The sequence below is a fragment of the Entelurus aequoreus genome, linkage group LG11 (assembly GCF_033978785.1).
Source record: "Entelurus aequoreus isolate RoL-2023_Sb linkage group LG11, RoL_Eaeq_v1.1, whole genome shotgun sequence".
In the NCBI taxonomy this organism is placed as follows: domain Eukaryota; kingdom Metazoa; phylum Chordata; class Actinopteri; order Syngnathiformes; family Syngnathidae; genus Entelurus; species Entelurus aequoreus.
Genome location: NC_084741.1, coordinates 48821038 through 48847780, shown reverse-complemented (window position 1 = coordinate 48847780; position 26743 = coordinate 48821038). Strand labels below are relative to the sequence as shown.

The 26743-nt window shown below is 39.3% G+C and overlaps 1 protein-coding gene across 3 annotated transcripts in view; it reads left to right on the top strand.

Annotated features, from left to right (window-relative positions):
• Window positions 1-26743, top strand: part of LOC133660191 (triple functional domain protein) — a 118738-nt gene that overhangs the window by 7307 nt on the left and 84688 nt on the right. For 2 of the 3 annotated variants that reach the window (XM_062063454.1, XM_062063457.1), the window contains exons 4-7: window positions 2029-2151; window positions 2321-2512; window positions 9586-9755; window positions 11682-11856. In XM_062063454.1, coding sequence (XP_061919438.1) covers window positions 2029-2151; window positions 2321-2512; window positions 9586-9755; window positions 11682-11856 — 660 coding nt within the window. Of the gene's footprint in view, window positions 1-2028; window positions 2152-2320; window positions 2513-2952; window positions 3126-9585; window positions 9756-11681; window positions 11857-26743 lie in introns of those variants that run through there. The other variant, XM_062063455.1, reaches the window with a different exon arrangement.

The following is a 26743-nucleotide window of genomic DNA, read 5'->3' as shown; positions in this document are numbered from 1 at the left end:
ACAGTCTAGATGGCGAAGCTCTTAGATCAAATCTACCGAGTTGGTGTACAGCGCCTTCTCTGTTTTCTACCCTTTGGGCGTGAACTCTTCTCTGCCTCTCTTCCCTCTCGCTCTGTGTTCTTGCTCTCTTTCAGGCAGCATCTCCATGATTCTAGCATTCAATGCTTCCATCTTGCCTCTAATCACCCCTCTCTCTTTGTAGTGGTTTCCATGGAGAAGCAGTTTATCGCCTCAGAACATTGTGATTGTACATTGCCTGAGACCTTGACATTAACATTGATGAAACTAATTGTCATTGTACAGTTGCTTTTGTATGTAAACCTTAAGGTTGCTTAATATATTAATTCACATTGGAATCTGAACACTTTCCAACACTATACCGTATGTTGCTTTATAGCAGGGGTGCCCAAAGTGCAGACCATTTGCGGCCTGCAGACATTGTTTTATGGCCCTCTACACATTCTAAGAAATACTATTACAAAAAGACACATAAAAAGTGGAATTAAAGAGCGAATAGGTGTAAAGTAGGGGTGTCAAAGTCAAGGCCCGCGAATGAATTATCTACGGCCCCCGGGATGATATTTGATTAGTATTAGAATTGGCCCGCAAGCCACAGCCGCCTGCTGCTGTTTTGCACACACCAATATTCCATCAGTGTTGGCGCTAGGAATTTTCAAAATGGGGTCCCACAGTACATTTTTGGGGTCCCACTTTTTTGTAACCGTTTTGAAAACAAATGATAAATGTATGCATCGTCCTGTTGTATCTCACATTCGATATCGTGTTTTGGAAAAAAGGTTGTCATAAACGTTACTTAATTCATTAAAAAAAATAATACAAAAGAAAACACATTTTTATGCATATGTAAATGTATTCAGTTATAAACATTTATTCACTTTCTTCTTTCCTTCATGGATCTAAACTTTACCCCTGCCGTGTATTTTTTTCTATACTTTTATTGTAATATTTTCAGAATGTGTTTGTTCTATTTTTGGCCAAAGTAAGACAGTTGTCTTTATTTTTTTGTTTCAATGCCATGATTTTAATAGTCCGGCCCGCTTGTGCACAGATTTTCCTCCATGTGGCTCCTGACCTAAAATGAGTTGGACACCCCTGGTGTAAAGTAACAAGGCAAAGCTGAAATATTGACGCTAAAAATTAGGGATGCACGATTTTCCAAGCCTATACCGAAACACGTAACTTCCTGCTTCTCAAGACCGATACCAATAACTGATTAAAAAATGTTTATTTAACTACTGTAGTTTGTGCACACCTTTCTTTGTGGCTGACTTTGGGGCATATTCTTTAGAAGCGCAGGTGTCTGCGTATAGGCTTTCAAAACACTGTTGGGGCCATAGTGTCGTTTAAGTTGGGTAATAAGGTTTCAGACAAAGCGAAGAAGTCCTACACGACCAACGCCATATTTGTTTACAATGAGCTCAGGTAAAGTTTAGGACACAAGCAGGAAAATTGGGAGCGCTTAATTTGCTCAACACATACAGCACAGTACTGTACAGGTAATCTGGCCCCATTCGATAGTTTATTTTTTGTTTCTTTGTTTTTTTAGCTTTATCAAAGCCATATTTTCTGGGGTTTTTTCTCAAATTGGCCCAATAATTGTATGTCCCATATTTATTATACACTCCCAATAACAACACAAAGCTAACATGCAGGCATTTTTTCTCTTTAAAAATGTATATATTGTATTGACTTTGAAGATTAAATGTATCAAAATGAGCCCCGCATCTTTTGAATTTTTAGTGTGCGGCCCTCAGTGGAAAAAGTTTGGACACCCCAACTTCACAGGAAATGATGAAAACAAACAATTCAGAGAAGGAAAGAGGATGAAGCAAAAGAGAAGCTATGAGTTATAGTAGAATCCTTGTAATGCAAATGGAATTTACAGCTTCTTTACGTTCGAGTGCACCCCCTATTGGTTTAAAAGCTGCACTGCCTTTTAGTGACATAGTCTGAAAACTACCTTTTTTGCAATACAAATGTATTAATGCTTACCATGTGTGTTTTAAGGTACTAGACTGGATAGAAAACCATGGTGAGGCATTCCTCAGTAAACACACTGGCGTCGGGAAGTCTTTGCACAGAGCACGAGCCCTGCAGAAGAGACATGAAGATTTTGAAGAGGTTGCACAGGTAAGCTTCAGGCTTCTTGTTACTTGTGCCTTCAAAGGACGCCATTTCCATTGTTAGAATAACTCTTAAACAGTATAATACTCCTCTTTAGATTGTTCTAATGAAGTTAACTAGGTTTTATCTTGACTGTCCAATTCATGGGTGATGTTATGTAATCTCCATGTTACAGAACACCTACACTAATGCTGACAAGTTGCTTGAGGCAGCAGAGCAGTTGGCCCAGACCGGAGAATGTGACCCAGAGGAAATATACCAGGCTGCCCACCAGCTTGAAGATCGAATCCAGGACTTCGTACGGCGTGTTGAACAACGCAAGGTGCTACTGGATATGTCGGTTTCCTTCCACACGCACGTTAAAGAGGTTTGTCCTGTTCTCTTTCTATTTCCTTGTATCACCCAATTACACGGACAATCAAACACAATACACATACTCATTCATTGTTAATAGAGGTGGTCCTCAGGTTATGAAGGAGTTCTGTTCCCTACGACGTGTTTGTTGGAACTAGTAATGGGTAGGGTTTTTACGGTTTTGTAGATACCGCGGTGTTTTGGTCTCAAAGTCTTCACAATAACACTGTGATGCCTAACAATATCAAACAAAAACTTGGTGTGTATTTCTTTCCTGCGCTTTAGCGTTGGCCGGGTCTAGAAATAAACTACATCTCCCAGAATGCTCTGCGCAGCACGGGCGCCATGTGGGGGCGTGGAACGGCATAAGTCGGAAGTGAAGTGTGTTTGTAGTCGATGAGAGGAATTGATTTTTTGTCGATTTTGATAACATTTCTGGAAAAATGCCATCAAAAATGTATCCATAACTCTTTGAGTTATAGCAGGGCTCGAATTTAACCGCGGGAACTGCCGCGACCGCCTTTGTCACTTGCCGTAATGCTCTAAAAAAGTGACCAGCATCGGCGGCAAGAAGATGCCTTGACCGCCCTGGACTTTTTACTTGTTAATGGACCAGGGATGTAACGGTAAACGGTATAATGATAATTTGCGATACAATTCCCGACAGTTAGTAATAGTCTAATTTTTTAATTACAGAAAAAAATTCATTTATTAATGCATTTTAGGCAACACGAAGTCAGGCGCGTGTACACTAGCGTCCTTTGGCTTGATTATCATGGCAGACAAACTACACAGACTTAGCTCCGGAGATTTCCTCTCGGAGTAAACGGAGCCAAGCGCTTGGTTTAATGTCATTTTCCCTCGCTTCTCGCCGTGCGTTCAAAAACGCACTGCTGTGTTTAAATGGCGATAGGTGTGGACAAAATTGGAGACACTAAAAGTTCCCACACTAAAAGTATACAGCGAAGGAGAAAACTATTTGATGTTGCTTTTATTTTCTCAACACGGCGTCCATCAGCTGCTGTGACTGAGAGTTAATGACGTGAGGAAACATGCAGCAGGCGATGTGTCGAGAACGTCACAACTTGTTTATAAAGTCTTTAGTTTGTTTACTAGGATGCTCACTCCTCCTTTATTTAACTCCAAACTGTATCATTGTTCAAATAACATCAATACTTGCTCAAATGTTTTGTCATCTCATCGAACTGAACGTAAAAAGCAAAACGTTTGTTATATTACTTGTGTTTTTTTCATGTCACAACGCTATTACTTCAAAAACCATTCTTGTGACACAGCATTTTGTTCATGTTTTATTGTGTGTAGTTAATTACTATACGACATATTTCTGCTCAAACTCTTAATGGATCTGTCTGGATACAGCATCTACATGTACATATAAATGTACAAAACTTTAAAAAATAGATAATAAAAAATTAAGCATTTTCTATCATAAAGTGGCTAAAAAAAACCTGACAATTACAAGAAAGTATCAATACTATAATAGTATTGGCCACGAGAGCAATAATATCACGCTGTATAGTAATGTGGCCACTGATTGGCTCAACCTCAGGCAGCATTACTATATTGGACTAAAAGAGAGTAAAGGTGACTAAATGGTGTTATTTCATGTCAAAAGGGATCATAATGTTGATAAACTTATTTAGAAGGTAAAATAGTAAACTTTTTAGTGCTCTAGGTCTAAAATATTTAATTTATAATTATGCATTTCTATTTTGCGAAATTTCACTTACCATACGGTCATGTCAGACACCGATTAACAGCGATAAACGAGGGATTACTGTACTGCATTCTGCAGCACACATACTGTATTCTTCCACTGCATGCACTGTAATTGCTTCCCCAGCCAGTGTTGTATTGTTCACAGACCAAAATTACGTTTTTGAAATATTTTTTGAGAGCTCATTCTAACCACAAGGCGTCGTAAAATGAGGACAGCCTGTATATAAGTTGTATGTAATACTGCAGCCATTTCTCAGTGCATTACCTGTACAGCTCAATCATGAGCAAATGAGAGGTTATTGTATTCTGGCAGACACTTATCGGTTCTGACTACTTCAAGGAAATCAAAGATGAAGTCTGGGAAAGAAAGTAAATTGTACTGACAGGACATAATAGCAAGTACCAAACCCCCCATAGAAGTCATCCCTTTGCTAGTCACGATTCATATTTTGAGGATTATTTATATTTTTTGCACATGGGGATTATTAAAATCCTACAACATTGAATTTTTTAAGCTTCATAAAATATTTTGATATTGAAGCTATTTGTTCTTTTATAAAGATAAAGGCATGAAATATATTTGGTGTAATGTTTACTGGCGGTAGATTATGTGTTTGCTGCTCCCGTATTCCCTCCTCCAGTGGTTATGATAATGGTCACACATCTCTAATTGTCCAAATTAACCTTTTCACACTGATAAAGTACCATACTCTGCGTGCGTTAACACAAGACACTGTTTACATAAACCCATTAGGACAGACTGAGTCACAGCATTATTGATGAAGCTTGTCTTTAATGTCCATATGGACTAATCACCTCCATCCCATCTGTCATCTCACACCATTGTAGGTCAGTGTGCCAGCACGTGCGCACAAGTGTGTTTTTGTGTGAGTTTTAGTGCACGCTTGTGTGTGTGTTTGTGTAGCTATATTGCTGCCTTTGACAAGTACGCAGATTAATGACAGGAAAAACAGATTCACTTTGATTTTATTGATGAAGTAGATGAAAGATTCTCAAACTGTGGTACGTGTACCACTAATTACCACTGTTACTCCTCAAACTGTGTGTAATGTTACAGTGGCCAAAAATGTTACATATACTTGTTAAATAAAACCTCTGCCTTGTTTTGAATGAATATTTCGGCCTACTGCACTACTGTATTTTAATGTTGGTCATTATGGTGGTACTCGGAGAGCCTAGTTTTTTCTGCGGGGTTACTCGGTGAAAAAAAGTTTGAGAACCACTGAAGATGATTATGTACTTAAAGGCCTACTGAAATGATTTTTTAAAATTTAAACGGGCATACTATTCTATGTGTCATACTTGATCATTTCGCGATATTGCCATATTTTTGCTGAAAGGATTTAGTATAGAACAACGACGATAAAGATCGCAACTTTTGGTATCTGATAAAAAAAGGCTTGCCCCTACCGGAAGTAGCGTGACGTAGTCAATTGAACATATACGCAAAGTTCCCTATTGTTTACAATGATGGCCGCATGAAGTGAGAGAGATTCGGACCGAGAAAGCGACAATTTCCCCATTAATTTGAGCGAGGATGAAAGATTTGTGGATGACTAAAGTGCAAGTGAAGGACTAGTGGGGAGTTGAAGCTATTCAGATAGGGAAGATGCTGTGAGAGCCGGGGGTGACCTGATATTCAGCTGGGAATGACTACAACAGTAAATAAACACAAGACATATATATACTCTATTAGCCACAACACAACCAGGCTTATATTTAATATGCCACAAATTAATCCTGCATAAAAACACCTACGTGTTTGTTATGCTAGCTCCTAGCTCCTCTGCTAGCTCCTAGCTCCATAGAACACGCCAATACAATTCAAACACCTGATCAACACACACAATCACTCAGCCCAAAAGACCGTTCACCTAACCCAAGGTTCATAAAGCTTATATATTTTTAAAAAGTTACGTACATACGCAAAAAAAAAGTTGCGCACATACGGTCAAGCGATCAAATGTTTAGAAGCCAAAGCTGCATACTCACGGTAGCACGTCTGCGTCTTTGTCATCCAAATCAAAGTAATCCTGGTAAGAGTCTGTGTTGTCCCAGTTCTCTACAGGCGTCTGTGTATCGAAGTCAAAAGTCCTCCTGGTTAGAGTCTCTGTTATCCGAGTTCTTCCATCTTGACTGCATCTTTCGGGAATGTAAACAAAGACACGCCGGCTGTGTACTGTTGTTGCTGACTTCGTTCGAAAAATACGTCCGTTTCGCACCGACAACTTTCTTCTTTGCTTGCTCAGCTTCTTTCTCCATAATGCAATGAACATAATTGCAACAGATTCACGAACACAGATGTCCAGAATACTGTGGAATTATGAAATGAAAACAGAGCTTTTTTGTACTGTATTCAATGGGGAAGGCATACCTCTGTTCCCCGGGCTACGTCACGCGCATACGTCATCCTCAGAGGCGTTTCGAACCGGAAGTTTAGCGGCAAATTTAAAATGTCACTTCATAAGTTAACCCGGCCGTATTGGCATGTGTTATAATGTTAAGATTTCATCATTGATATATAAACTATCAGACTGCGTGGTCGGTAGTAGTGGGTTTCAGTAGGCCTTTAACATAACTATACTATACACCGGTCTAGAAGGTTCAACACCACAATAGTTTGTTGCCTGTCATCTTTAATTGTTTTTTCATTCAGAGAGTGTACGGTTGGTTACCGACAAAAATGTCTGTCACAATGCCAGGTAATAATGTACACCATGTTACTCAGGGGTGGTGGCAAGGTTGGAGGAGGTATTGTGGGTCTTGAGACATGCAGCAGGTGCCAGGTTCTCTCCTGCAGCCAGGATGCTTTGGCCAGAGCTTTAATGTGCTGATGCCAACTCACCCAGATGGCTAATCTGTTACAGAAAATGACTACTGATAAAACACCAGTGTGGAGCAGAACTGGTTGGATCTGATTTTCTCAAAGACATCTCCTGCATGTGCAATCGGCAGCTTTTATCGATTCCTACGTGTGCTCAGCCAGCATGTGGACAAGAACTCTGTTGTCTACATATTGTTCAATATGGCTCTACTTTTATAATTTTGATCGTCTGTTCCCCACCCCTTCCATCAAATATTGTAGATAGGTGGAGCACAAGCCAAGAAAGAACCTTTTTGGATTTTTTTAGACTTTTGTTTCAAATGCAATATATATTTTTAACATGTTAGTGAATAATGCATGAAATGTAACGCCAAAAATCAAGCAAATGCTGGACTTGCTACTATGAATGGGAGCCTTTTCACATTTGAATCAAAACTGTACCTATTCCCGGTGCCTAGGAATCAATACCGGTAGTCAATCCTATCAATTTACGCTACTTTTATGTGTTTAGTGTATAGGCAATGGTGTGTTGCTATAGCCAGGAGTAGTCTTTGCCATTAAGTTGAATGTGCCAGTTTTTTCTCATGCTTAGCCCTACAAAGTGTTTAAACTGTAAGTAGTGTACTTATTGTACACCAGATGTTTAATTGTAACATGTATTTTAGTTGTAGTTTTGATAACCAAATTTAGGGGTGTTAAAATCGGCATGTAAAATCGCTAATGCTAATCGTTAGCATGCCCATGGAAAATCCAATGTAAAATAGCATCCAGCTAGCACATTTTGAAAAGTGGAGCCTTGCTTTACTTTTGAGCACCTTTTTCTTGTTTTGTTTGCATGGAAAATTGAAACAATACTTGGGGTATCCGCTCTGAATGCTTGACTGCTTGTTTCCCGGCCAAACGTTTTAGTTGGTGCTTTGTGTCTGCATCGAGATGTGACATCACATGCAAAAAAGGTACTAAAATATGGTTTTGTTTGATTTTACGAGAATTGGTACCCGATACAATACTGAAATACTTCGGTCGGTACCTATGAAAGTGCCAAATTCTGTACCCATCCCTAGTTGTCTCTACTTAACTACATTACTGCATTTTAATCCGTTGTATAAACGATTATACATTAGAAACTCTATGCATTTATTAATTTTCTCTACTCCTTATCATCTTTAGGGTTACTGCTGAGCTTGAGCCTTTCCCAGCTGACTTTGCATTAGAGGCGGAATAAACCCTGGACTGGTCACCAGTCAATCACAGTGCACATGCACACCTATGGACAGTTTAGAATCTTTAATTACCGTAACATACGCTTTTTTGAATGTTTAGAGGAAGCCAGAGGACCCGACAAAAACACAGAGAGACATGCACAACATGCAAACTCCATATAGAAATGTTCCAACAGCAATTCAAACCCATATTTGTCTACTGTAAGGACAGACTATCAAACCACTATTCAACTATGACACTGGAAGAGTCTATCCAAATTACTGTGCCTTAGATTCAGATATGACTGATTGTTATTTCCTTTTATTGTTGTACCTCCACAAAATAACATTTCACACTTCAAACTTCAAGCTAAATTACAGCGCGACATAAACAATTGATATTCTAAGTCAGGTGCTTTCCATATGTGTCATGTGACTTGGATTCAAGGATGTAGTGATAAACTGTATTCTTGATAACTGTGGTAAAAATTTTAATGATTATAAAAATGATCAAAAGTCTGTGATTGATAATTGTGCTTTTATTTTTAAAAAAAAACTGACTTGACGCCAGCTCGCTGGCTTAAATGCTAACATGAAAACAAAAGACATAAAACGTCTTTCCCCATTAAGAAACAACATGCATCAATCTAAACGTATATAAACACACTGCTGTCTGAGCAACTAAGCTATTCAATTGTCCACATTGATCAAACGAGCTGTGCTCTGCTGTCTTAGAACAGAGTAATTTTTGTACAGAGGTGTTTGTACGATGCTTTCAAGGACCACTGAACAGAGTAGGACACCGCAACACTTCCCAGATATAATAGATACCAATAGATTGTATTTGTTATGCACTTCTCATTTAAATAAATCTTACAGCATAAGAAACAAACAACATGCAAAATAGTGGGTTTACTATCAGTGTGTCTATTTATTTTAGTTATTTATAAAATATAAAAAAATTGAGCATGTTCAACTATACCGCGATAATAACTCGGATAATAACTCGGATAATTTTGGTCATGAAAACCGTGATATGAAATTTTCACATCTTTATATCCCTATTTGGATTTTTTTTAAATGCCCCCCCTACCTGAGGAAAATTGCATTTGATTTAAGGTGCAGCAGGTGAAAAGTTATTTTATATCCATTTTTATGTTTTGCAATTTTCAATTAATTTCCTAACCACTAAATGAAGTGTTTACAATTACACGTTTCTCGTTCCTTCATGAGAGCCAGCCTTGAGTTGTGGTGAACAATTGACCATATTGCATTTTAACTGCTTGCCTTTCTTGTTAGCTATGGACGTGGTTGGAGGAGCTTCAGAAGGAATTGCTGGATGACGTTTACGCAGAATCTGTAGAAGCCGTGCAGGATTTGATCAAACGGTTCGGTCAGCAGCAGCAGACCACCTTGCAAGCTACTGTCAATGTCATCAAGGAGGGGGAAGACCTCATACAACAGCTAAGGTGAGCCTTACAGTAATAGTTCAACATTGTACACAAAGGCGAAAAAAGCTACATGATTACAGTATATATAACCAGTGTTGGGTTAGTTACTGAAAACCAGTAATTAGTTACAGTTACTAGTTACTTTATTTCAAAAGTAACTCAGTTACTTACACCAAAAAGTAATGCGTTACTGTGAAAAGTAACTATTTAGTTACTGTACTTATATATATATATATATATATATATATATTATTTTTTTATTTTTTTATTTTAAGGCCCATTTAATGCCCTTGTAGCCTTCATTTCAGTACTGTTATTGCACTGGAGAATAATACAATCTGTTGATCAATTTGACATGCATTTGCATCACTGAACTCTGCTAAGCAATGTGGTCTACATGCAGGTACAACACACAAAGACAAAGATATGTTTCAAAGGGCCGATTTGTTTCAGGCCAGAACAAATTGACAAAACTATTTTAAATAGCTGCAACATAACATACATAAGTAACAAACAGCATAATAAAAACATAGCTGTAAACCAAGGAAGGCACACACTACATACACAAAGCCTTACCAGGCGTTTTTTTTATCTCAAGGAATTCTGAAATAAAATCATGTCTGAAGCCCAGAACACTACACATTTCCCCAGTTTTAGTTTAGAGTTAAGGAAAGATTGGCCTGGCCCACTAGCATCCTTCTTTATGTTTGTGAACTTTATAGTCTATACATTTAGAGTGATGTGATAATCAAACACTCTAGAAGTCTAGAATGAAAGAGCAACAGTATATAAGAGAATTGACAAGAGTGTGTACCTTCAGTGCGCAGTGCCTCGTTAAAATCCAGCCGCTGTTGGAGGTGGGGGTGAAGTGTGTCTCTCTTTACTAGCTTCGTCGAAGCATGTTGCTTTTGTAGCTGTTTCAGCAGATTTTAATTGCTAGGATAGGATCTTTGATCCAAGACACAACTTACATTCAACTAAAATGTTCTTTTCTTTCTGGTCAACAAAAGAAAGGTATTTAAAATATCTCCATGTTAAGAAACTCGGCTTCGGGCTTCGCCATGATGTCTTGTTAGTAAACACAGACACGCCCCCTCCCACACACACACACACATACACACAGACAGCGCACGGTGCGCCTCTTTCTTGTTGCCTCTTCCGCAGCGCTGCAATAAAACACACTCAGATCTTCTCAGTTTCTAGCCGATACTACATAAAAAATAACGTAAAATAACGCAGTAACGCATCATGTAGTAACGGTAACTGAGTTACTGATTATAAAAAATAACGCGTTAGATTACTATTTACCGCCGAAAGTAACGGCGTTAGTCCCAACACTGTATATAACACACACAAAGGTCCCACAAAATTGGCTGATCAGAACCATAAAAGAACTGGCATTAGTTGCTTTTGCCTTTTACACAGCACACAGGCACCACATTGCGCTAACTTTGTGACATACAGTAGGAAAGGGATTCGTATAGCCCCCTTCCTGGGTGGCTTTCGCATGAGAGGAAGGTGCTGCTGAAAATGATGGAAAGTGCCACTCTACATAGCAGCTGGCGCTGTGGTCAAAGTTGGAATTGCCACAAAACTAATTTTAAAATATTCTACACTCTACTGCCGCCTAGCGGCTAAAGTGAATAGTACACCCCCCAATTTGTCTCGTTTCATGTGTCAGGTAAAGCTCGACGAATGTGGCCACATGAATCCCCTTCCTACTGTATACAATACGAGTCGGATTTGCTTTCGACACAACAGCAGGAGAAATTAGGTTTGGATGTTAAACTTAACACCCTTTTTAGGACTTTCCACTATTTTCTTCGACACAGGCAGCTGCCATGTCTACTAAATGTAAATTATAGCCTACTAAATATTGAGATAATTGTGTACAGGTCTGACAGGACCCTAATCCAACTTTGATGTTGTGTATTCTGTGTACAGAGACTCCGCTATCTCAAGCAACAAAACCCCCCACAACAGCTCCATGGCGCACATCGAAAGTGTGCTACAACAGCTGGATGAGGCCCAGGGCCAGATGGAGGAGCTTTTCCAGGAGAGGAAGATCAAATTGGAGCTCTTCCTCCAGCTTCGCATCTTTGAGAGGGATGCCATAGATGTGAGTGTTAGACTTACAATGAAATCTTATTTGTTTAGCCTCATCTTCCCTGTGCACATTAACTGAATACAATTGATTTTCTATAAACTCAGGAAAAACACAAAATAATAAAGGGAAGGATTATGGAAATATGGTAAAGAGTAGCAATGGAGGCAATGCTGTCAATCGCTTCGATTAAAGTCACGCGCAAAAATCAACATAGTATACTGTATGTTTTGTTGTTGTTGTTGTCTTAAACATGTCAACAAGTTATACTACAAGGAACAGCATGTGGTTAAATTTGCAGAATTATTAAGGAAATTAATTATTCAATTCTACCCATCCTTCATAGATACAGTATTATAGATTCACACTATAACTTTTACATGATGACACTGACATTTTCTTTACTTACATTTTGTCATCTAAAGTTCACTTCCTGTTTTTGGGTAACCATTTTCTAATTAAAAAAAAAATTGAGAATATGTAACAACGGATAGATATAGAGTGCAGTGATTAGCAAATGAGAAGGTGTAGGAATATAATTACTAATAAGCTACAATAAGTACAAACACAACAGTAAATATCTTATGCATTGGTTAGGTTAGGTTAGGTTACTTTATTAGTACCCGAAGGTAAACCTGTTTTGCAGCCAGCAAGATCAGGACATCCATTTAAACATACAAAGAAAGTAACATCTTAGATATGCAATACAAAGACCTACCACATAACAAGCATCACAAACATTGCCAAGATCACAAAATAGTACATGTACTCAAAGTTCCCCATAAAAAGGATAAAACATATAAAATCCTAATCAGATAAGATTTGGGACAAGCCAAAATAAAACACCATAATAAAATAATAATAAAATAATAAATAATACAAAAATGAATAAAAGAACAAATTGCACTAAATTCCTTGCAATAGCTGGTTGAGAAATGTTGTTCTTAAACTGACAATTTGCTCACGCATATGTTCACAAAGTGGTGACCCTCGCCCCATCCTTGTTTGTGAATGACTGAGCATTTCATGGAAGCTGCTTTTATACCCAATCATGGCACCCAACTGTTCATAATTAGCCTTTTCACCTGTGGGATGTTCCAAATAAGTGTTTGATGAGCATTCCTCAAATTTCTCAGTCTTTTTTGCCACTTGTGCCAGCTTTTTTGAAACATGTTGCAGGCATCAAATTCCAAATGAGCTAATATTTGCAAAAAATAACAAAGTTTATCAGTTCGAACGTTAAGTATCTTGTCTTTGCAGTGTAGTTAATTGAATATAGGTTGAAAAGGATTTGCAAATCATTGTATTCTGTTTCTATTTACGATTTACACAATTTGCCAAATTCACTGGTTTTGGGTTTTGTACATGAACAAGTACAAAACGAGCAAAAATGATGCATGATTTATCCGGGAGAGTCTTGATACCAATTTCCTTGACCCAGTCACACACAAAAAAGTTGTGGACCACCATGGTTTTCCAAGTTTACATCTGTTTTGTCATGTAGAATGACATCTGGAGCACAAGATCTTTCGATATGTGTCAAGTGTCTTCAGGCTGTGTAGCTTCCCACACTTGAAAAAAGGAAGTACTTCAACTTGAACTGGATTCCACTCAATATTTTTTTTGTTGATAATAGTGGTAATGATTGAGGGCTATAGGCATATTGGTGATATTAGTATACAAGATATAGTATAGTATAGAATAATATGCAGTATTGAGTATGCAGGTGAAAAACTTGAAAGACATAATCAAAGGCAAATTTTAATAAAATTCATTCACGTAGTCTCCTTCTCCTTCTCTATAGTAACCTTTAACCCATGACAGAATTTACTCAAATTCATTTTTAAAGTACCGGTAGATTATTTTTTACTTATTTCATAATGGATTTTAGCATAACATTTAAACACATTATATTATAAGTGTGCATTCTGACCTCATGATGCATGTAAAATCAGGGTGGCAACCACTTTAACACAAGCCATTTTAATTATTCATTATTCATCTTCATCCACATCAGGGGTCACCAACGCGGTGCCCGCGGGCACCAGGTCGCCCGTAAGGACCAGATGAGTCGCCCGCGGGCCTGTTCTAAAAAAAAAAATTAAAAAAAAAAAAAATAAATAAATAATTTTTTATTATTTTTTAATTTTTTAAATTAAATCTACATAGAAAAACACAATATACACTTTCAATCAGTGCATCAACCCAAACAACCTCCCCCATGCACACTCATCCACACCCACTCACACAAAAGGGGTTATTTCTTTCTGCTACCAATATTCTGGTTCCCACAACATAGACAACACATCTGCAAGGGACACAGTCCCTGAAGCACACATGATTGTATAGGCTGCTGGTCCACTAACATTTTCCTTAATTACTATTTTTTATGTAATTATTTTTATATTGTTTTACTTTCTTTTTTATCCAAGAAAATGTTTTTTATTTATTTATCTTATTTTATTTTATTTTTTAAAAAAGGGCCTTATCTTCAACAGACCAGGTTGTCAATGAAATTAGATTTGTTTAAAGGGTTTTTTAAACCAGGCCCAGTCCAGATAATGTCCAAGTCGGACTCAGCAACACACACCTTCATTCATGTACACAGAAAAAAATTAGGGAACACAACAGATTGCATATAATTTATAAACAAAATTAAATTTTCAAAATAAGCATTTATGTACAGTCCAGATTATGTCCAGGTCACTCAAATTAGGGAACACAACAACAGATATCATATAATCTATAAACATAATTATACTTTCAAAATAAGCCTTCGAGGACTTCTCATCTTTTTTTTAATGTTTTTTGGCATCATTATCGTTTTCAACCATGTAACTTTCTAAAGTTAGAAAATACTGAATAAATGTTTTAAAGAAAGTAATACTAAGTGAATATCTGTTTTTGGCCTTAAAAATAAACATTTTACTGAGTACTATAATTAAATTGACCAAATCATGATTGTCAATGAACTCTCCTAAAATAACAGAAACCACATTAAGCTTCATAAACAAACCAATCCTTAAACACATTTTTTCATCTTCCACCCAAAACAAAGACACAATATGACAATACCAAAACAAATGCAGGGTGGATTCAGGCTCCTGACAACAAAATCGACAATCATCTGACTATGTCATATTCCATAATTTTAACATTTTCCCTGTGGATAAGAAGTTATAAATAATTTAAATTTGAAAATAACGATTTTGCACATCGATAGTGGTTTTATAGATTAGTTTGAATATGGCATCCCATGGCAACTGGCAGTCAAAAAAGTCCTCCCATTTTCCATTTGTGTTGTATGAGGCAGCCTTCAAAGATTTCTTTATTAAATAAAAATTATATATTTTTCTATTTATTTTAGTTCCTTTTTGCCAACTAGAATTTCTTATTAGAGGTTTACAAACTAATAATTTAGTAGTTCCATAATTAATTATTTGTTTCCATCTTTTCCCAATTACTCCAGTTAGTTGATAAAATGAAAAGCTTGAGCAAGCATCACCATACATAGCTCTATATTCATCATACTTCATAATTTTACCATTCTCATTGATATCATTGACAAAAATGATTCCTCTTTCAAACATATTTTTCCAAAAGAAAGGCTTTCCATCTATTACAATATTAGAGTTAATCCATATTAACTGCTGCAAAATATTGTCTCTTTTTTCTGGCACATAAAATTGAAAACACCACTATGAGTGGATTGTTTCCTTTATGAACCCCGCCATGTTTCCCAGCAGACTCTCTGGGAGGGGATCACTTGTAAAAAAGGATACAATTTCTTTTGATACAGTACATGTTTTTTGTCCAACAGGACATTTGTGTACCACTCAATGTTTAAATACATCTTTGGAACAATTGATGCTTTTAAAGACAGACACATAGCTTCAAGGTTGAGAAGTTTCAGGCCCCCATATTCATACTCTTTGTACAAAACCTTTCTTTTAATCTTTTCTGGTTTGCCGTTCCAGACAAAATCGAAGACCCTCCGCTCATAAATCTTAAAAAAGTTTTGTGATGGAGCTGGTAATGACAAAAACAAATAAATAAATTGAGGAATAATTAACGAGTTGGCAATAGACATTTTACCATACAAGGTTAGGGATTTCCCTTTCCATAATTGCATAATTTTGTCCAGCTTTCTTAGTCGATTATCATAATTTACTGAGCCTAGATTTTCCAGATTTTCTGGGACAACAACACCAAGTATGTTAACTGGTCCATCTGTCCACAAAACAGGCACTTTGCATTCCATTCGAAAGGACGTTCCCTTTAGATTTCCGATCCTTAACATTTTACATTTATCATAATTAAGCTTAAGGCCAGATTGCTGTGAAAATATGTCCAAAAGATTAAGAAGGTTCCGCAAACAATGAGGAAAAATCTTATCTTTGTGAATCAGCCTTTTCTGACATGAACTTCATCAAGAACAAACACAGAACACGCCTCACTGATGCAAGACTCTGCAAGACTCACTCAGAGTTGCAGTGTCAAGTTACACACCAGAGTACAACACACTAGTTAACAGCATGCAATGCCAGGCTTCCCACTAACTGACAAAGAAACAGATAACAGATTTGGTGTCCAGTTCAAAGTGTGACATGATTTAAAAATTTGAGAGTTTACTTTTGTATTTTACATGAGTTATTATTTGTACAAACATGGTGCAAAGTAATTCATGATTTGTTAAAAAATGTTAGTGACTAGCTAGTTAAAATGGGATATTGTGATTTCACAAGACTGTCTTAGAAGTGATCATTTGAAAATGTTCAATTTGAAAAATGTGCATTTAGAGAAAATATAAAAATAAAGTGTTGCATATTGATATTTATCTGTTTCTATATATATTTATTGTGAGAAATCATTAAGATGATCAGTGTTTCCACAAAGATAAATATCATTAATTATTAATAATAACAGAGTTAAAGGTAAATTGAGCAAATTGGCTACTTCTGGCAATTTATTTAAGTGTGTATCTAACTGGTAGCCCTTCGCATTAATCAGTACCCAAGAAGTAGCCCTTGGTTTCAAAAAGGTTGGTGACCCCTGATCCACATATACATTTCACAACAGATGACCAAACCTGGTTTCTTACCGGCAGTCCTCTAAAGTTTGAGTCCTTTTTCTACACAGTGTTTTAGTTGATTAAATCAGTTCAGCATTTGTGTGTTGCTCTCCTACTTTTGCTGCAAACCAGTCAAATGAAATATACAACGTTTTAAGCATGTCTGTGAGACGCGCCGCTGATTCTAGCTGATTGCTGACATCTGCTTGCATGTGCTGGAGTACGCACTAGCGTGCTGCAGTGCACGCGGCTGCACGGCGCATGCTGTGAGCTGCATGCACGGCGCATGCTGTCACGTTCTACAGACGAGTAGACACACCCCCATAAGCAAGTCACAGCAACACCTCCCACTCCATCCTTCCTTGGCAGTGTCGGACAGTGGCAGGGTAGATCGTACATAGTTTAGGCAAGCTCCGGGTCCTTGTGCTGATGGTTTGGTATGCTTCCATCCTCCGCTAGAACAGTGACGACGAGCCGTCTGACGTCACGATGGTGCTGGGGCTCTTTTCAGCACATGCTGAGCTCTTGGTAGCTGCCTTGGAGCTCTGGACTGGAACACACTGGCTTGGGGACACTCAAACCATCTAACAATGTCTCTGGAATTCTGATTCACACAGATGACTCTTCCAAGCTTGTTCTCTTCATGCGTTCTGGTCGCACAGCCAAACAACATCTCCAACAGTCACATTCCGTGCTGCTGTATGCCATTTGCTGTGGACAAACCGGTTGGGACCAGCAAGTTGGCTCCAGAATTTCCAGAAACGATCAATTTGATGCCACATTTTTCTCAATCTTTTGAAGGGCCTTGTGTTTAGAGTGTCCGCTTTGAGATCGGTAGGTCGTGAGTTCAAACCCGAGTCATACCAACGTCTATAAAAATGGGAGCCATTACCTCCCTGCTTGGCACTCAGCATCAAGGGTTGGAATTGGGGGTTAAATCCCCAAAATGATTCCCGGGCCCGGCCACCGCTACTGCTCACTGCCCCCCTCACCTCCCAGGGGGTGAACAAGGGGCTGAGTCAAATGCAGAGGACACATTTCACCACACCTGGTGTGTGTGTGACAATCATTGGTACTTTAACTTAACTTTAATTTTGTGTTGCTCGGCCAAGGAACAGGGTACTTGGTGAGATATACTCTATTCTGCCTTCCTGACTCTGAACTCTGGCATTGATGGGTCTCTCGTTGGCAAGGTTGGCTGCAAGCTGGAGTGCTGTCTAACACTCACTATAGCAGAGATCTACACCTTTACCACATACTTGCCAACCTTGAGACCTCCGATACCGGGAGGTGGGGGGTGGTGGGTGGGGGGCGTGGTTGGGGGCGTGGTTAATGGGGCAGTATATTTACAGCTAGAATTCACCAACTCAAGTATTTCATATATATATATATATACACTGTATATATATATATATATATATATATATACACTGTATATATATATATATATGTGTATGTATGTATATATATATATATATATATATATATATATATATATATATATATATATATATATATATATATATATATATATATAATGTATGAAATACTTGACTTTCAGTGGATTCTAGCTATATGTATATATATATATATATATATATTTATTTTAATATACATATAAATAAAATAAATACTTGAATTTCAGTGTTCCGGAGGCTATCTAGTAGATGGCAGTATTGTCCTGTTTAACTTCTCCGTTCATGACTGAGTATATCATTTCGGCCACCGTGTTCAATGGAGAAGTCTGTTCTACAAAATGTACAGGCAACATACATACCCCTTCCCCTTCGAACTGTCCTGGATGAACTGAAATTCTTGTTTCCATTCGTTTTGGAACTTGCAAGCGTATTTCTTCATCTTGCTCGTCGACGCTGTTGCCATGTCTGTAACTTCCTCGTTCTTCTGCTTCGTCTCCTTGTTGTGTGCGCAGTTGTGCACTCTACTCTCTAAAAGCCGTAGATGTTATGACGTCATTGGGCAGGCAAGCTGTTTATATTGTGGGAAAGCGGACGTGAAAACAGGCTGTCCCCACTCAGGTCCGGATTGAGCTGTAGGGGGCGTGGCCTCCAGCTTAGGCTGAATACTGGGAGTTTGTCGGGAGAACATTTCTGCCGGGAGGTTATCGGGAGAGGCGCTGAATACCGGGAGTCTCCCGGTAAAACCGGGAGGGTTGGCAAGTATGCCTTTACCAAGACTCTATACCGCCCTCTTTGTGATCCGTACTGCAGCTTCCGCAGCCCCGTTTCGGTGTGGTGAGTCAGCAGGTAGGATCTTCCAAGACCAGGACGTTCCCTGTTTGTTAATTTATTCTTCAAGTGTCTTTTTTTCCTGTCTTGCCAGGAAAGCATAGAGAGCTTAAAGGACAGGTTTTGTGAAAACAAAGTTTGCGCCAGGATCGGACCATATTTTCTGTGGATGGCCTCGGACTGCGGTAAACTTTTGATAGGCAAACTTAAAGCTCTCAGTTGATTTCTCAACTCAGCATGGCTGGCTCGGCTTGCCGTGAAGCTGAACACGACACCCCAGACTTTCATGGTCTCTCTCTTTTTGATATCATCTTTTATATGGTACGATCCAAACAGGTTAATGGCTTTGAACTTGAATGGTGCAGCTGCTGTTGTCCTCTTTTCTGGTAAGTTTCCCATAATTTGTTTACAAGTTCTCCCTCTGACTTGTTTGCAGATGATGCACTTGTTGACGACCTTTTAGGCAATAATCCTTACTTTGATGACCCGTACTTTTCTTGTCATCGTCAGCAAGGTTCCTGCTACTCCGTCATGTATTTTGCTATATACTTCACGGGCCAGAAGAGTAGAGATTAAGACTTGAAAGGGTAGTAAATGAACAGCTTTGTGGTCCTCTCCAAATGCTTGGATTCTTCCACCACTCAGTAACAGTCCACTCTTTTGGTCTTTGTAGACAATTAGTCAATCTGTTTTGCTGTTTGTGCTGCCAGGCAAAGGTCTCTAAACGCATCCTGTCTTTCGCTGACTGTGATGACACCAGTTAGGGGAACTGCTTCCCACTTTGCTGCTTTGGTGGCTTTGCTACACAGAAACTTTTTGGCAGCTCTCCGGGTCAACGTTACTGTTTTCATTAGCGTTGACGGATTGCTGAAGCGCTTTTCATCCACCAGGTTGTAAACTGCTACTCCTGCAAGTGGTCTCCTGGACTTTTCTTGGACTGTACTCTTGCTTATAACTCGCCTTTTCGGATTTGATCTGGTCAATACTGCCATGAATGCCTTCTTTTGGAGTTTTGTTTTCTGTTCTCTGGCTTGAGCAGCGATTTCTGTTGAGGATTTCTGTGGCCATTCAACCTCAGGAAGATGTAAGAACTCGGGGCCCGACTGCCACACGGAGTCTTCAGTTAGATCTTTAAGGCTAGCACCCCTCATAATGAGGTCTCCGATATTTGCAAGGCCAGGGATCCACCACCAATCTTGGATATTGGTGCTGCTCTGGATTTCACCAACTCTGTTTGCAGAGAAAGTTTGATAGCTGTAACTCTCACGTTTTTTTTGCACCCAGCACGATCTGACTGTCAACAAGATTTTGCCACTTTTCAGCTTGGATTCGGCAGTGTCTCTGGAAGCAAGATTTTAGACGGGCAGCATAAACAGCACCACACATTTCCGCCTTCACATGATCTCCTTTGTGGTCGAAAAGGGTCAACTTGGCTTTCGCTTCAACTAGCCTTACAACAACATCATGGCTGAAGCTCCAGTGAAGATACATCACAGCGCCATATGCATGCTTGCTGTCGTCTGAGAAAGTGATGCCATCAGGTTTTGCGCAGGGAAAAATGAGTATGTGCGAGGTGAAGTCGAAAGACTCGTTGGTCACCAAGAATCCCTGCTTGCAACAGTCAAAAGAAGGAAATTAGGCTGGTTCGGCCACACATTCCGCCACGACACCCTGTGCAAGACCATCATGCAGGGCACACTAGAGGGTGGAAGGAAGCGAGGAAGACCACGGAAATCCTGGACAGACAACATGGACGGACCTGTCGACCCCAGAGCTATTGACGGCCACTAAGGACCGTGGGAACTGGCGCAGACTGGCTGCTTCTTCATCACAGTTATCCCCCCGACGACTTGACAGTCATGGGAAAGACTGACGGACTGGAAGTGTCAGAGGTCTGGTGAATCGCAGTTGAAGTTTTATGGCGTCTTCTCGTAGACCCTCAGATAAGGCGGCATCCTTGGCTTCTTGAAAAGCTCTTCTCACCAGGATTGCTCCCTTTTGTTTTGCAGGGGCCACAAGGCAAGGTGGATCATACAAGCCGGAGACTTGGCTTAGCAGTGCTCTCTTGGTGAGTGAGTCTGGAGTTTGCTTTCTCACGCGCCCACATAACGCACACTGTCAACTGCATGCACGGCGCATGCTGTCACGCTAAAAAAAAACAGCAGCCACGCCCTCATAAGCAAGTCGCCGCAACAATATGTCTGGGAACTCCACCGACGGATAATCCTTGATATCACTCGACAAATCTTTTTTTAATAAAGTATATGGATCTTTTCGATTGTATAGTTGGATTTTTTTGCAGGACTATCTAGGCCCCATGTGTACTCAGAGAGTTCATGCGCTGCTTGCTGCACAACAGCCACTTTGGCTTGGTTAACCACCACTGTTTTCCACTTCCAGGAAGAAGTCACGTGACGGAATTAAAACGATTAACACCTCTGTTTTGGCAGCATTCAGCTGAAGAGTATTACTAGCCATTCAGTCTTTAACTTCAGTCAGACAATCATTTTGCATATCCATTTGGTGTGTTCTATCAGGGTTAAACGAGATGTATAACTCAATGTCATCCACGTACATTTGGTATGAGATACAGTGCATCTGGAAAGTATTCGCCCCCCCTTCACTTTTTCCACATTTTGTTATGTCACATGCTTATTCATCTCTCTCACTAGACTAAGATAAATGCAGCAATGTACAGAGACATCTTGGATGAAAGCCAACGCTTCCCATCCAACCTGATGGTGCTTGAGAGGTGCTGCAAAGAGAAATAGGCGAAACTGCCCAAAGATTGGCGTGCCAAGCTTGTGGCATCATATTAAAAAAGACTTGAGGCTGTAATTACTGCCAGCAAAGTAATGAGCACAGGATGTAAATACTAATGTACATGTGATTTTTTATTTTTTTATTAATTTGCAGAATTATAAAAACATGCTTTCACAATGCCATTATTGGGTATTCCATTTTGGAATAAGGCTGTAACATAACAAAATGTGGAGAAAGTGAAGCGAATACTTTCCCAATGCAATGTACCTTCACAATTCCTAACGACATCCCTAAGTAGAAGCGTGTACCAAGGAAAAATGTTGGGCCCAAAAACTGAACCCTGGGGCACTCCGCCTGATGCATGTCCAACAGTTAAAGTTAAAGTACCAATGATTGTCACACACACACTAGGTGTGATGAAATTTGTCCTCTGCATTTGACCCATCCCCTTGATCACCCCCTGGGAGGTGAGGGGAGCAGTGGGCAGCAGCGGTGCCGTGCCCGGGAATCATTTTGGTGATTTAACCCCCATTTCCAACCCTTAATGCTGAGTGCCAAGCAGGGAGGTAATGGGTCCCATTTTTATAGTCTTTGGTATGACTCGGCCGGGGTTTGAACTCACAACCTACCGATCTCAGGGCGGACACTCTAACCACTAGGCCACTGAGTAGGTTACCACAGCCACATAGAAGTCCACCTCTGGAACAAACGCGTTTGTAATTACGGTTGATATCTCTGTATTTGAAAAGTAGCCAATATAGTCTAACCCTTCAAAATAAATGCAAAGGTCTTTTCATTCTGCATTGGAAGTGTGACAAGAAAAAGAAAAAAACAGTATTTCTTGCCCTCCCCTTCTAAAAACACACAAATACACACACACACAATGGCACTCCTCATTACCTCCAACGGGGGTGTGTCTGAGGTAAGGTGAGACAGGCTGCCCCATTGATTTCTTGAGATGATTCCCTCTGTATCTTTTGCACACTGCTGTGAGAAAAGAGTCAAAGGAGCTTTCTCCACTTCCTGTTGGACTTCACAGCACTAACAGCAAATGATATGGTCTTTTTGCACACCGAGGGCGTTCTACTCAACTGTATACGGAGAAGAGGGAGGAGTACAGATGAGTGTTTGGTGAGTTTTCCCTCGGTTGCCAGTTAAGTGAAATGATCATCCAATGTTAAGGGTGTTGTATTCATTTGCTGGGGCAGTTTGATAAGATTACTCTGAGCCCTCGGAAACTTAGCCTGCTCTCTGGTGTGAATTGGTGTGAATCGAAATGCCCAAAGCGCTTTGTCACACTCTAACAGAGCATATAAAGCGCTTTGTTGGAAAAAGTGGAAAATCCTAATTTTTTTGTCATATTGAATGGATGGTGAAGACCTACCAGCAATGTCTGTGGTTTGGGGGAAATGGATTAGTTTTAACCACGCAGTTGTTTTTGCTATGCATATTACAAACATAGGTCAATGGGCTTGTCTGAATTTTATGCAATACTTGTTTGCAGAGCCTATATATTTCAATGGGTAATTGGGATGTGTGAATATAAGGATATAACTTACAAGAGCACAAAGGCTTAGCATTTGAATACTGGCAAACAAACATTTGCTAAATGGAGGAAAGGATTAAGTCGATCAACTTTAAGATCGCATGCCCGCTGAAATAGTGTGCACATGAGCGCGGTGGTTTGGGTGCAGTGATCTGTGGGGCGACAAACAGCGATCATTATTATAACATTTTTTATTAATGCAGACATGTTAAAAGTGCAATTTAAAATGTTGACAATGTGCATTTATCATAAAAAATGAAGATTATGACAAGCAGAAAAACTACTTTCTCTAAAATACGCATTGAGGCTATACGGTGTGTTTTGTCTGATTACTCGATTAATCAAACAAATTAATCAATAGATTGATTACCTGATTACTAAATAACCGATAGCTGCACCACAAGTCAGGACACATTGAATTTAAGAGAACAAAATGTAATAAAATATATAGGATCATAAAGATTATAATTTAAAAAAGGGGGAAAACAGATTGAGTCCATTAATAACCATTAGGAATATAAAAAAGAATTCTAAACATAATGGGGAAAAAAACGTTCTTCTCCCAGTCACTCCTCCATATATTCCTTTTTAAGCACTATTTTGGCTTTAGTTGTATTAACCAATGACCAGTTTCTTTAGGCATTAGTTGATTATCTTCATTATATCTGTGTTCTTTTCAACAATTAAGTTACAGCACTGCATTACACTGTGACCCTATTTCGAACAAAACACTTGCATGACATAATTAACCACCTACATCATGCCAGTGCACACATAAAGCAGCAGCTCCTGGCAATTAATTACATGAGTGCACTTCAAATAACAAACTAAATTAAATTGCTCAATCACCTTGACATGGCATTCCTCAGTGTAAAGTAATGTGTTATATCATAAGTCATAGTGCATATTGCACATACATTGTGCATTATATTAAACTGTATATGATTTTAAACACAAACAACTGTAAAGTTAGAAAATGACCATGTCTGAGGGAAATAGGACAGCTGCAAAACCATCTTATTTTCATTTATACCAACAGATCGAGTTTTACTGCAGTTATGAGTGAGTACCTTGTATAGGCATGTTACTGCAATGGACAATTAATGTAAACATACATTTTTAGTGCATGGTAACACCATACTTATCAGATGGACATATACTTAAATATAGCAGATCTTTTATTTCATTTTGAAAGGTATCAAAGCAGTTACATGCAATGTCCATCCATCCATCCATTTTCTACCGCTTGTCCCTCTTGGGGTCGCAGCGGTGCTAGAGCCTATCTCAGCTGCATTCGGGCGGTAGGCGGGGTACACCCTGGAAAAGTCACCACCTCATGATTATAAACACAATATAGGACGGGTTTTTTTCTATTACAGTAGTACCTCAACTTACAAGCTTTATAGGTAATGTGACGGAACTCTTAACTCAAAACACCTGTATCTCAAATCAATGTCTCCATCTATCCATTTTCTACCGCTTGTCCCTTTCGGGGTCGCGGGGAGTGTTGGAGCCTATCTCAGCTGCATTCGGGCGGAAGGCGGTGTACACCCTCAAATCAATTTAATTGGTGCTCTAGCCCCCCAAAACAGCACAATTTTGACATGTGACATGCCTTTTCAAAAGAAAACAAATGTTTAGATAAGAATTATTGTATAAAACAACACAATATAATTTACTAGTCACAACTACAATAGTTTTATGAAGTAATGCAATATTAATGTACACCATGTGCTTTGGAGGGTTCAATTCTTTGGTATCTCCTCCCAGCTGCTTCACCACCAAACAGACCATCAGCAACTTTTCCATATTTTAATGGATAAATGTCTGCTATTTAGATATTATTTTAACATTCTTGGCTGGCATTAGACTCATTCTGCTTCAGTACATTGCAGACCAGCAGTGATACACTGGAATAAAATTCACATTAAAGATTGATGTTTCCTTGGACAATTTAACAAGTTACAGAACGTGATGAATAGTGGAAACAAAATTCCATTGAGACACACATGTTGATGCTGCCAAAGTGCACTGTGTGTCATGATTCAGTGTGAATGTAGTTAAAGACAAGCACTGACATCTGCTTTACCCACCTTGCATCATCAGAGTGAGACTTTATGGCAGACACTGTGCCGTGTCAAATTAAGGTGGCTGTCTGGCTTGAGGGTGCAGTGTTTTTCTTCATAACAGGAATTACGACTGAGACAGCTGAGTGTGCATGCTTTACACTGCCTTTAAAGATGACGCTTGTAAAAGTATCTCTTAAGGCCTACTGAAATGCGATTTTCTTATTTAAACGGGGATAGCAGGTCCATTCTATGTGTCATACTTGATCATTTCGCGATATTGCCATATTTTTGCTGAAAGGATTTAGTAGAGAACATCGACGATATAGTTCGCAACTTTTGGTCGCTGATAAAAAAAAGCCTTGCCTGTACCGGAAGTAGCGTGACGTCACAGGTTGTGGAGCTCCTCACATCTGCACATCGCTTACAATCATGGCCACCAGCAGCGAGAGCGATTCGGACCAAGAAAGCGACGATTTCCCCATTAATTTGAGCGAGGATGAAAGATTTGTGGATGAGGAAAGTGAGAGTGAAGGATTAGAGGGCAGTGGAAGCGATTCAGATAGGGAGGATGCTGTGAGAGGTGGGTGGGACCTGATATTCAGCTGGGAATGACTAAAACAGTAAATAAACACAAGACATATATATACTCTATTAGCCACAACACAACCAGGCTTATATTTAATATGCCACAAATTAATCCCGCATAACAAACACCTCCCCTCTCCCGTCCATATAACCCGCCAATACAAATCAAACACCCGCACAACACACTCAATCCCACAGCCCAAAGTACCGTTCACCTCCCCAAAGTTCATACAGCACATATATTTCCCCAAAGTTACGTACGTGACATGCACATAGCGGCACGCACGTACGGGCAATTGATCAAATGTTTGGAAGCCGCAGCTCATGCGTACTCACGGTACCGCGTCTGCGTATCCAACTCAAAGTCCTCCTGGTAAGAGTCTCTGTTGTCCCAGTTCTCCACAGGCCAATGGTAAAGCTTGACTGTCATCTTTCGGGAATGTAAACAATGAAACACCGGCTACGTGATTGTGTTGCTGCAGCCGGCCGAAATACACCGCTTCCCACCTACAGCTTTCTTCTTTGCTGTCTCCATTGTTCATTGAACAAATTGCAAAAGATTCACCAACACAGATGTCCAGAATACTGTGGAATTTTGCGATGAAAACAGACGACTTAATAG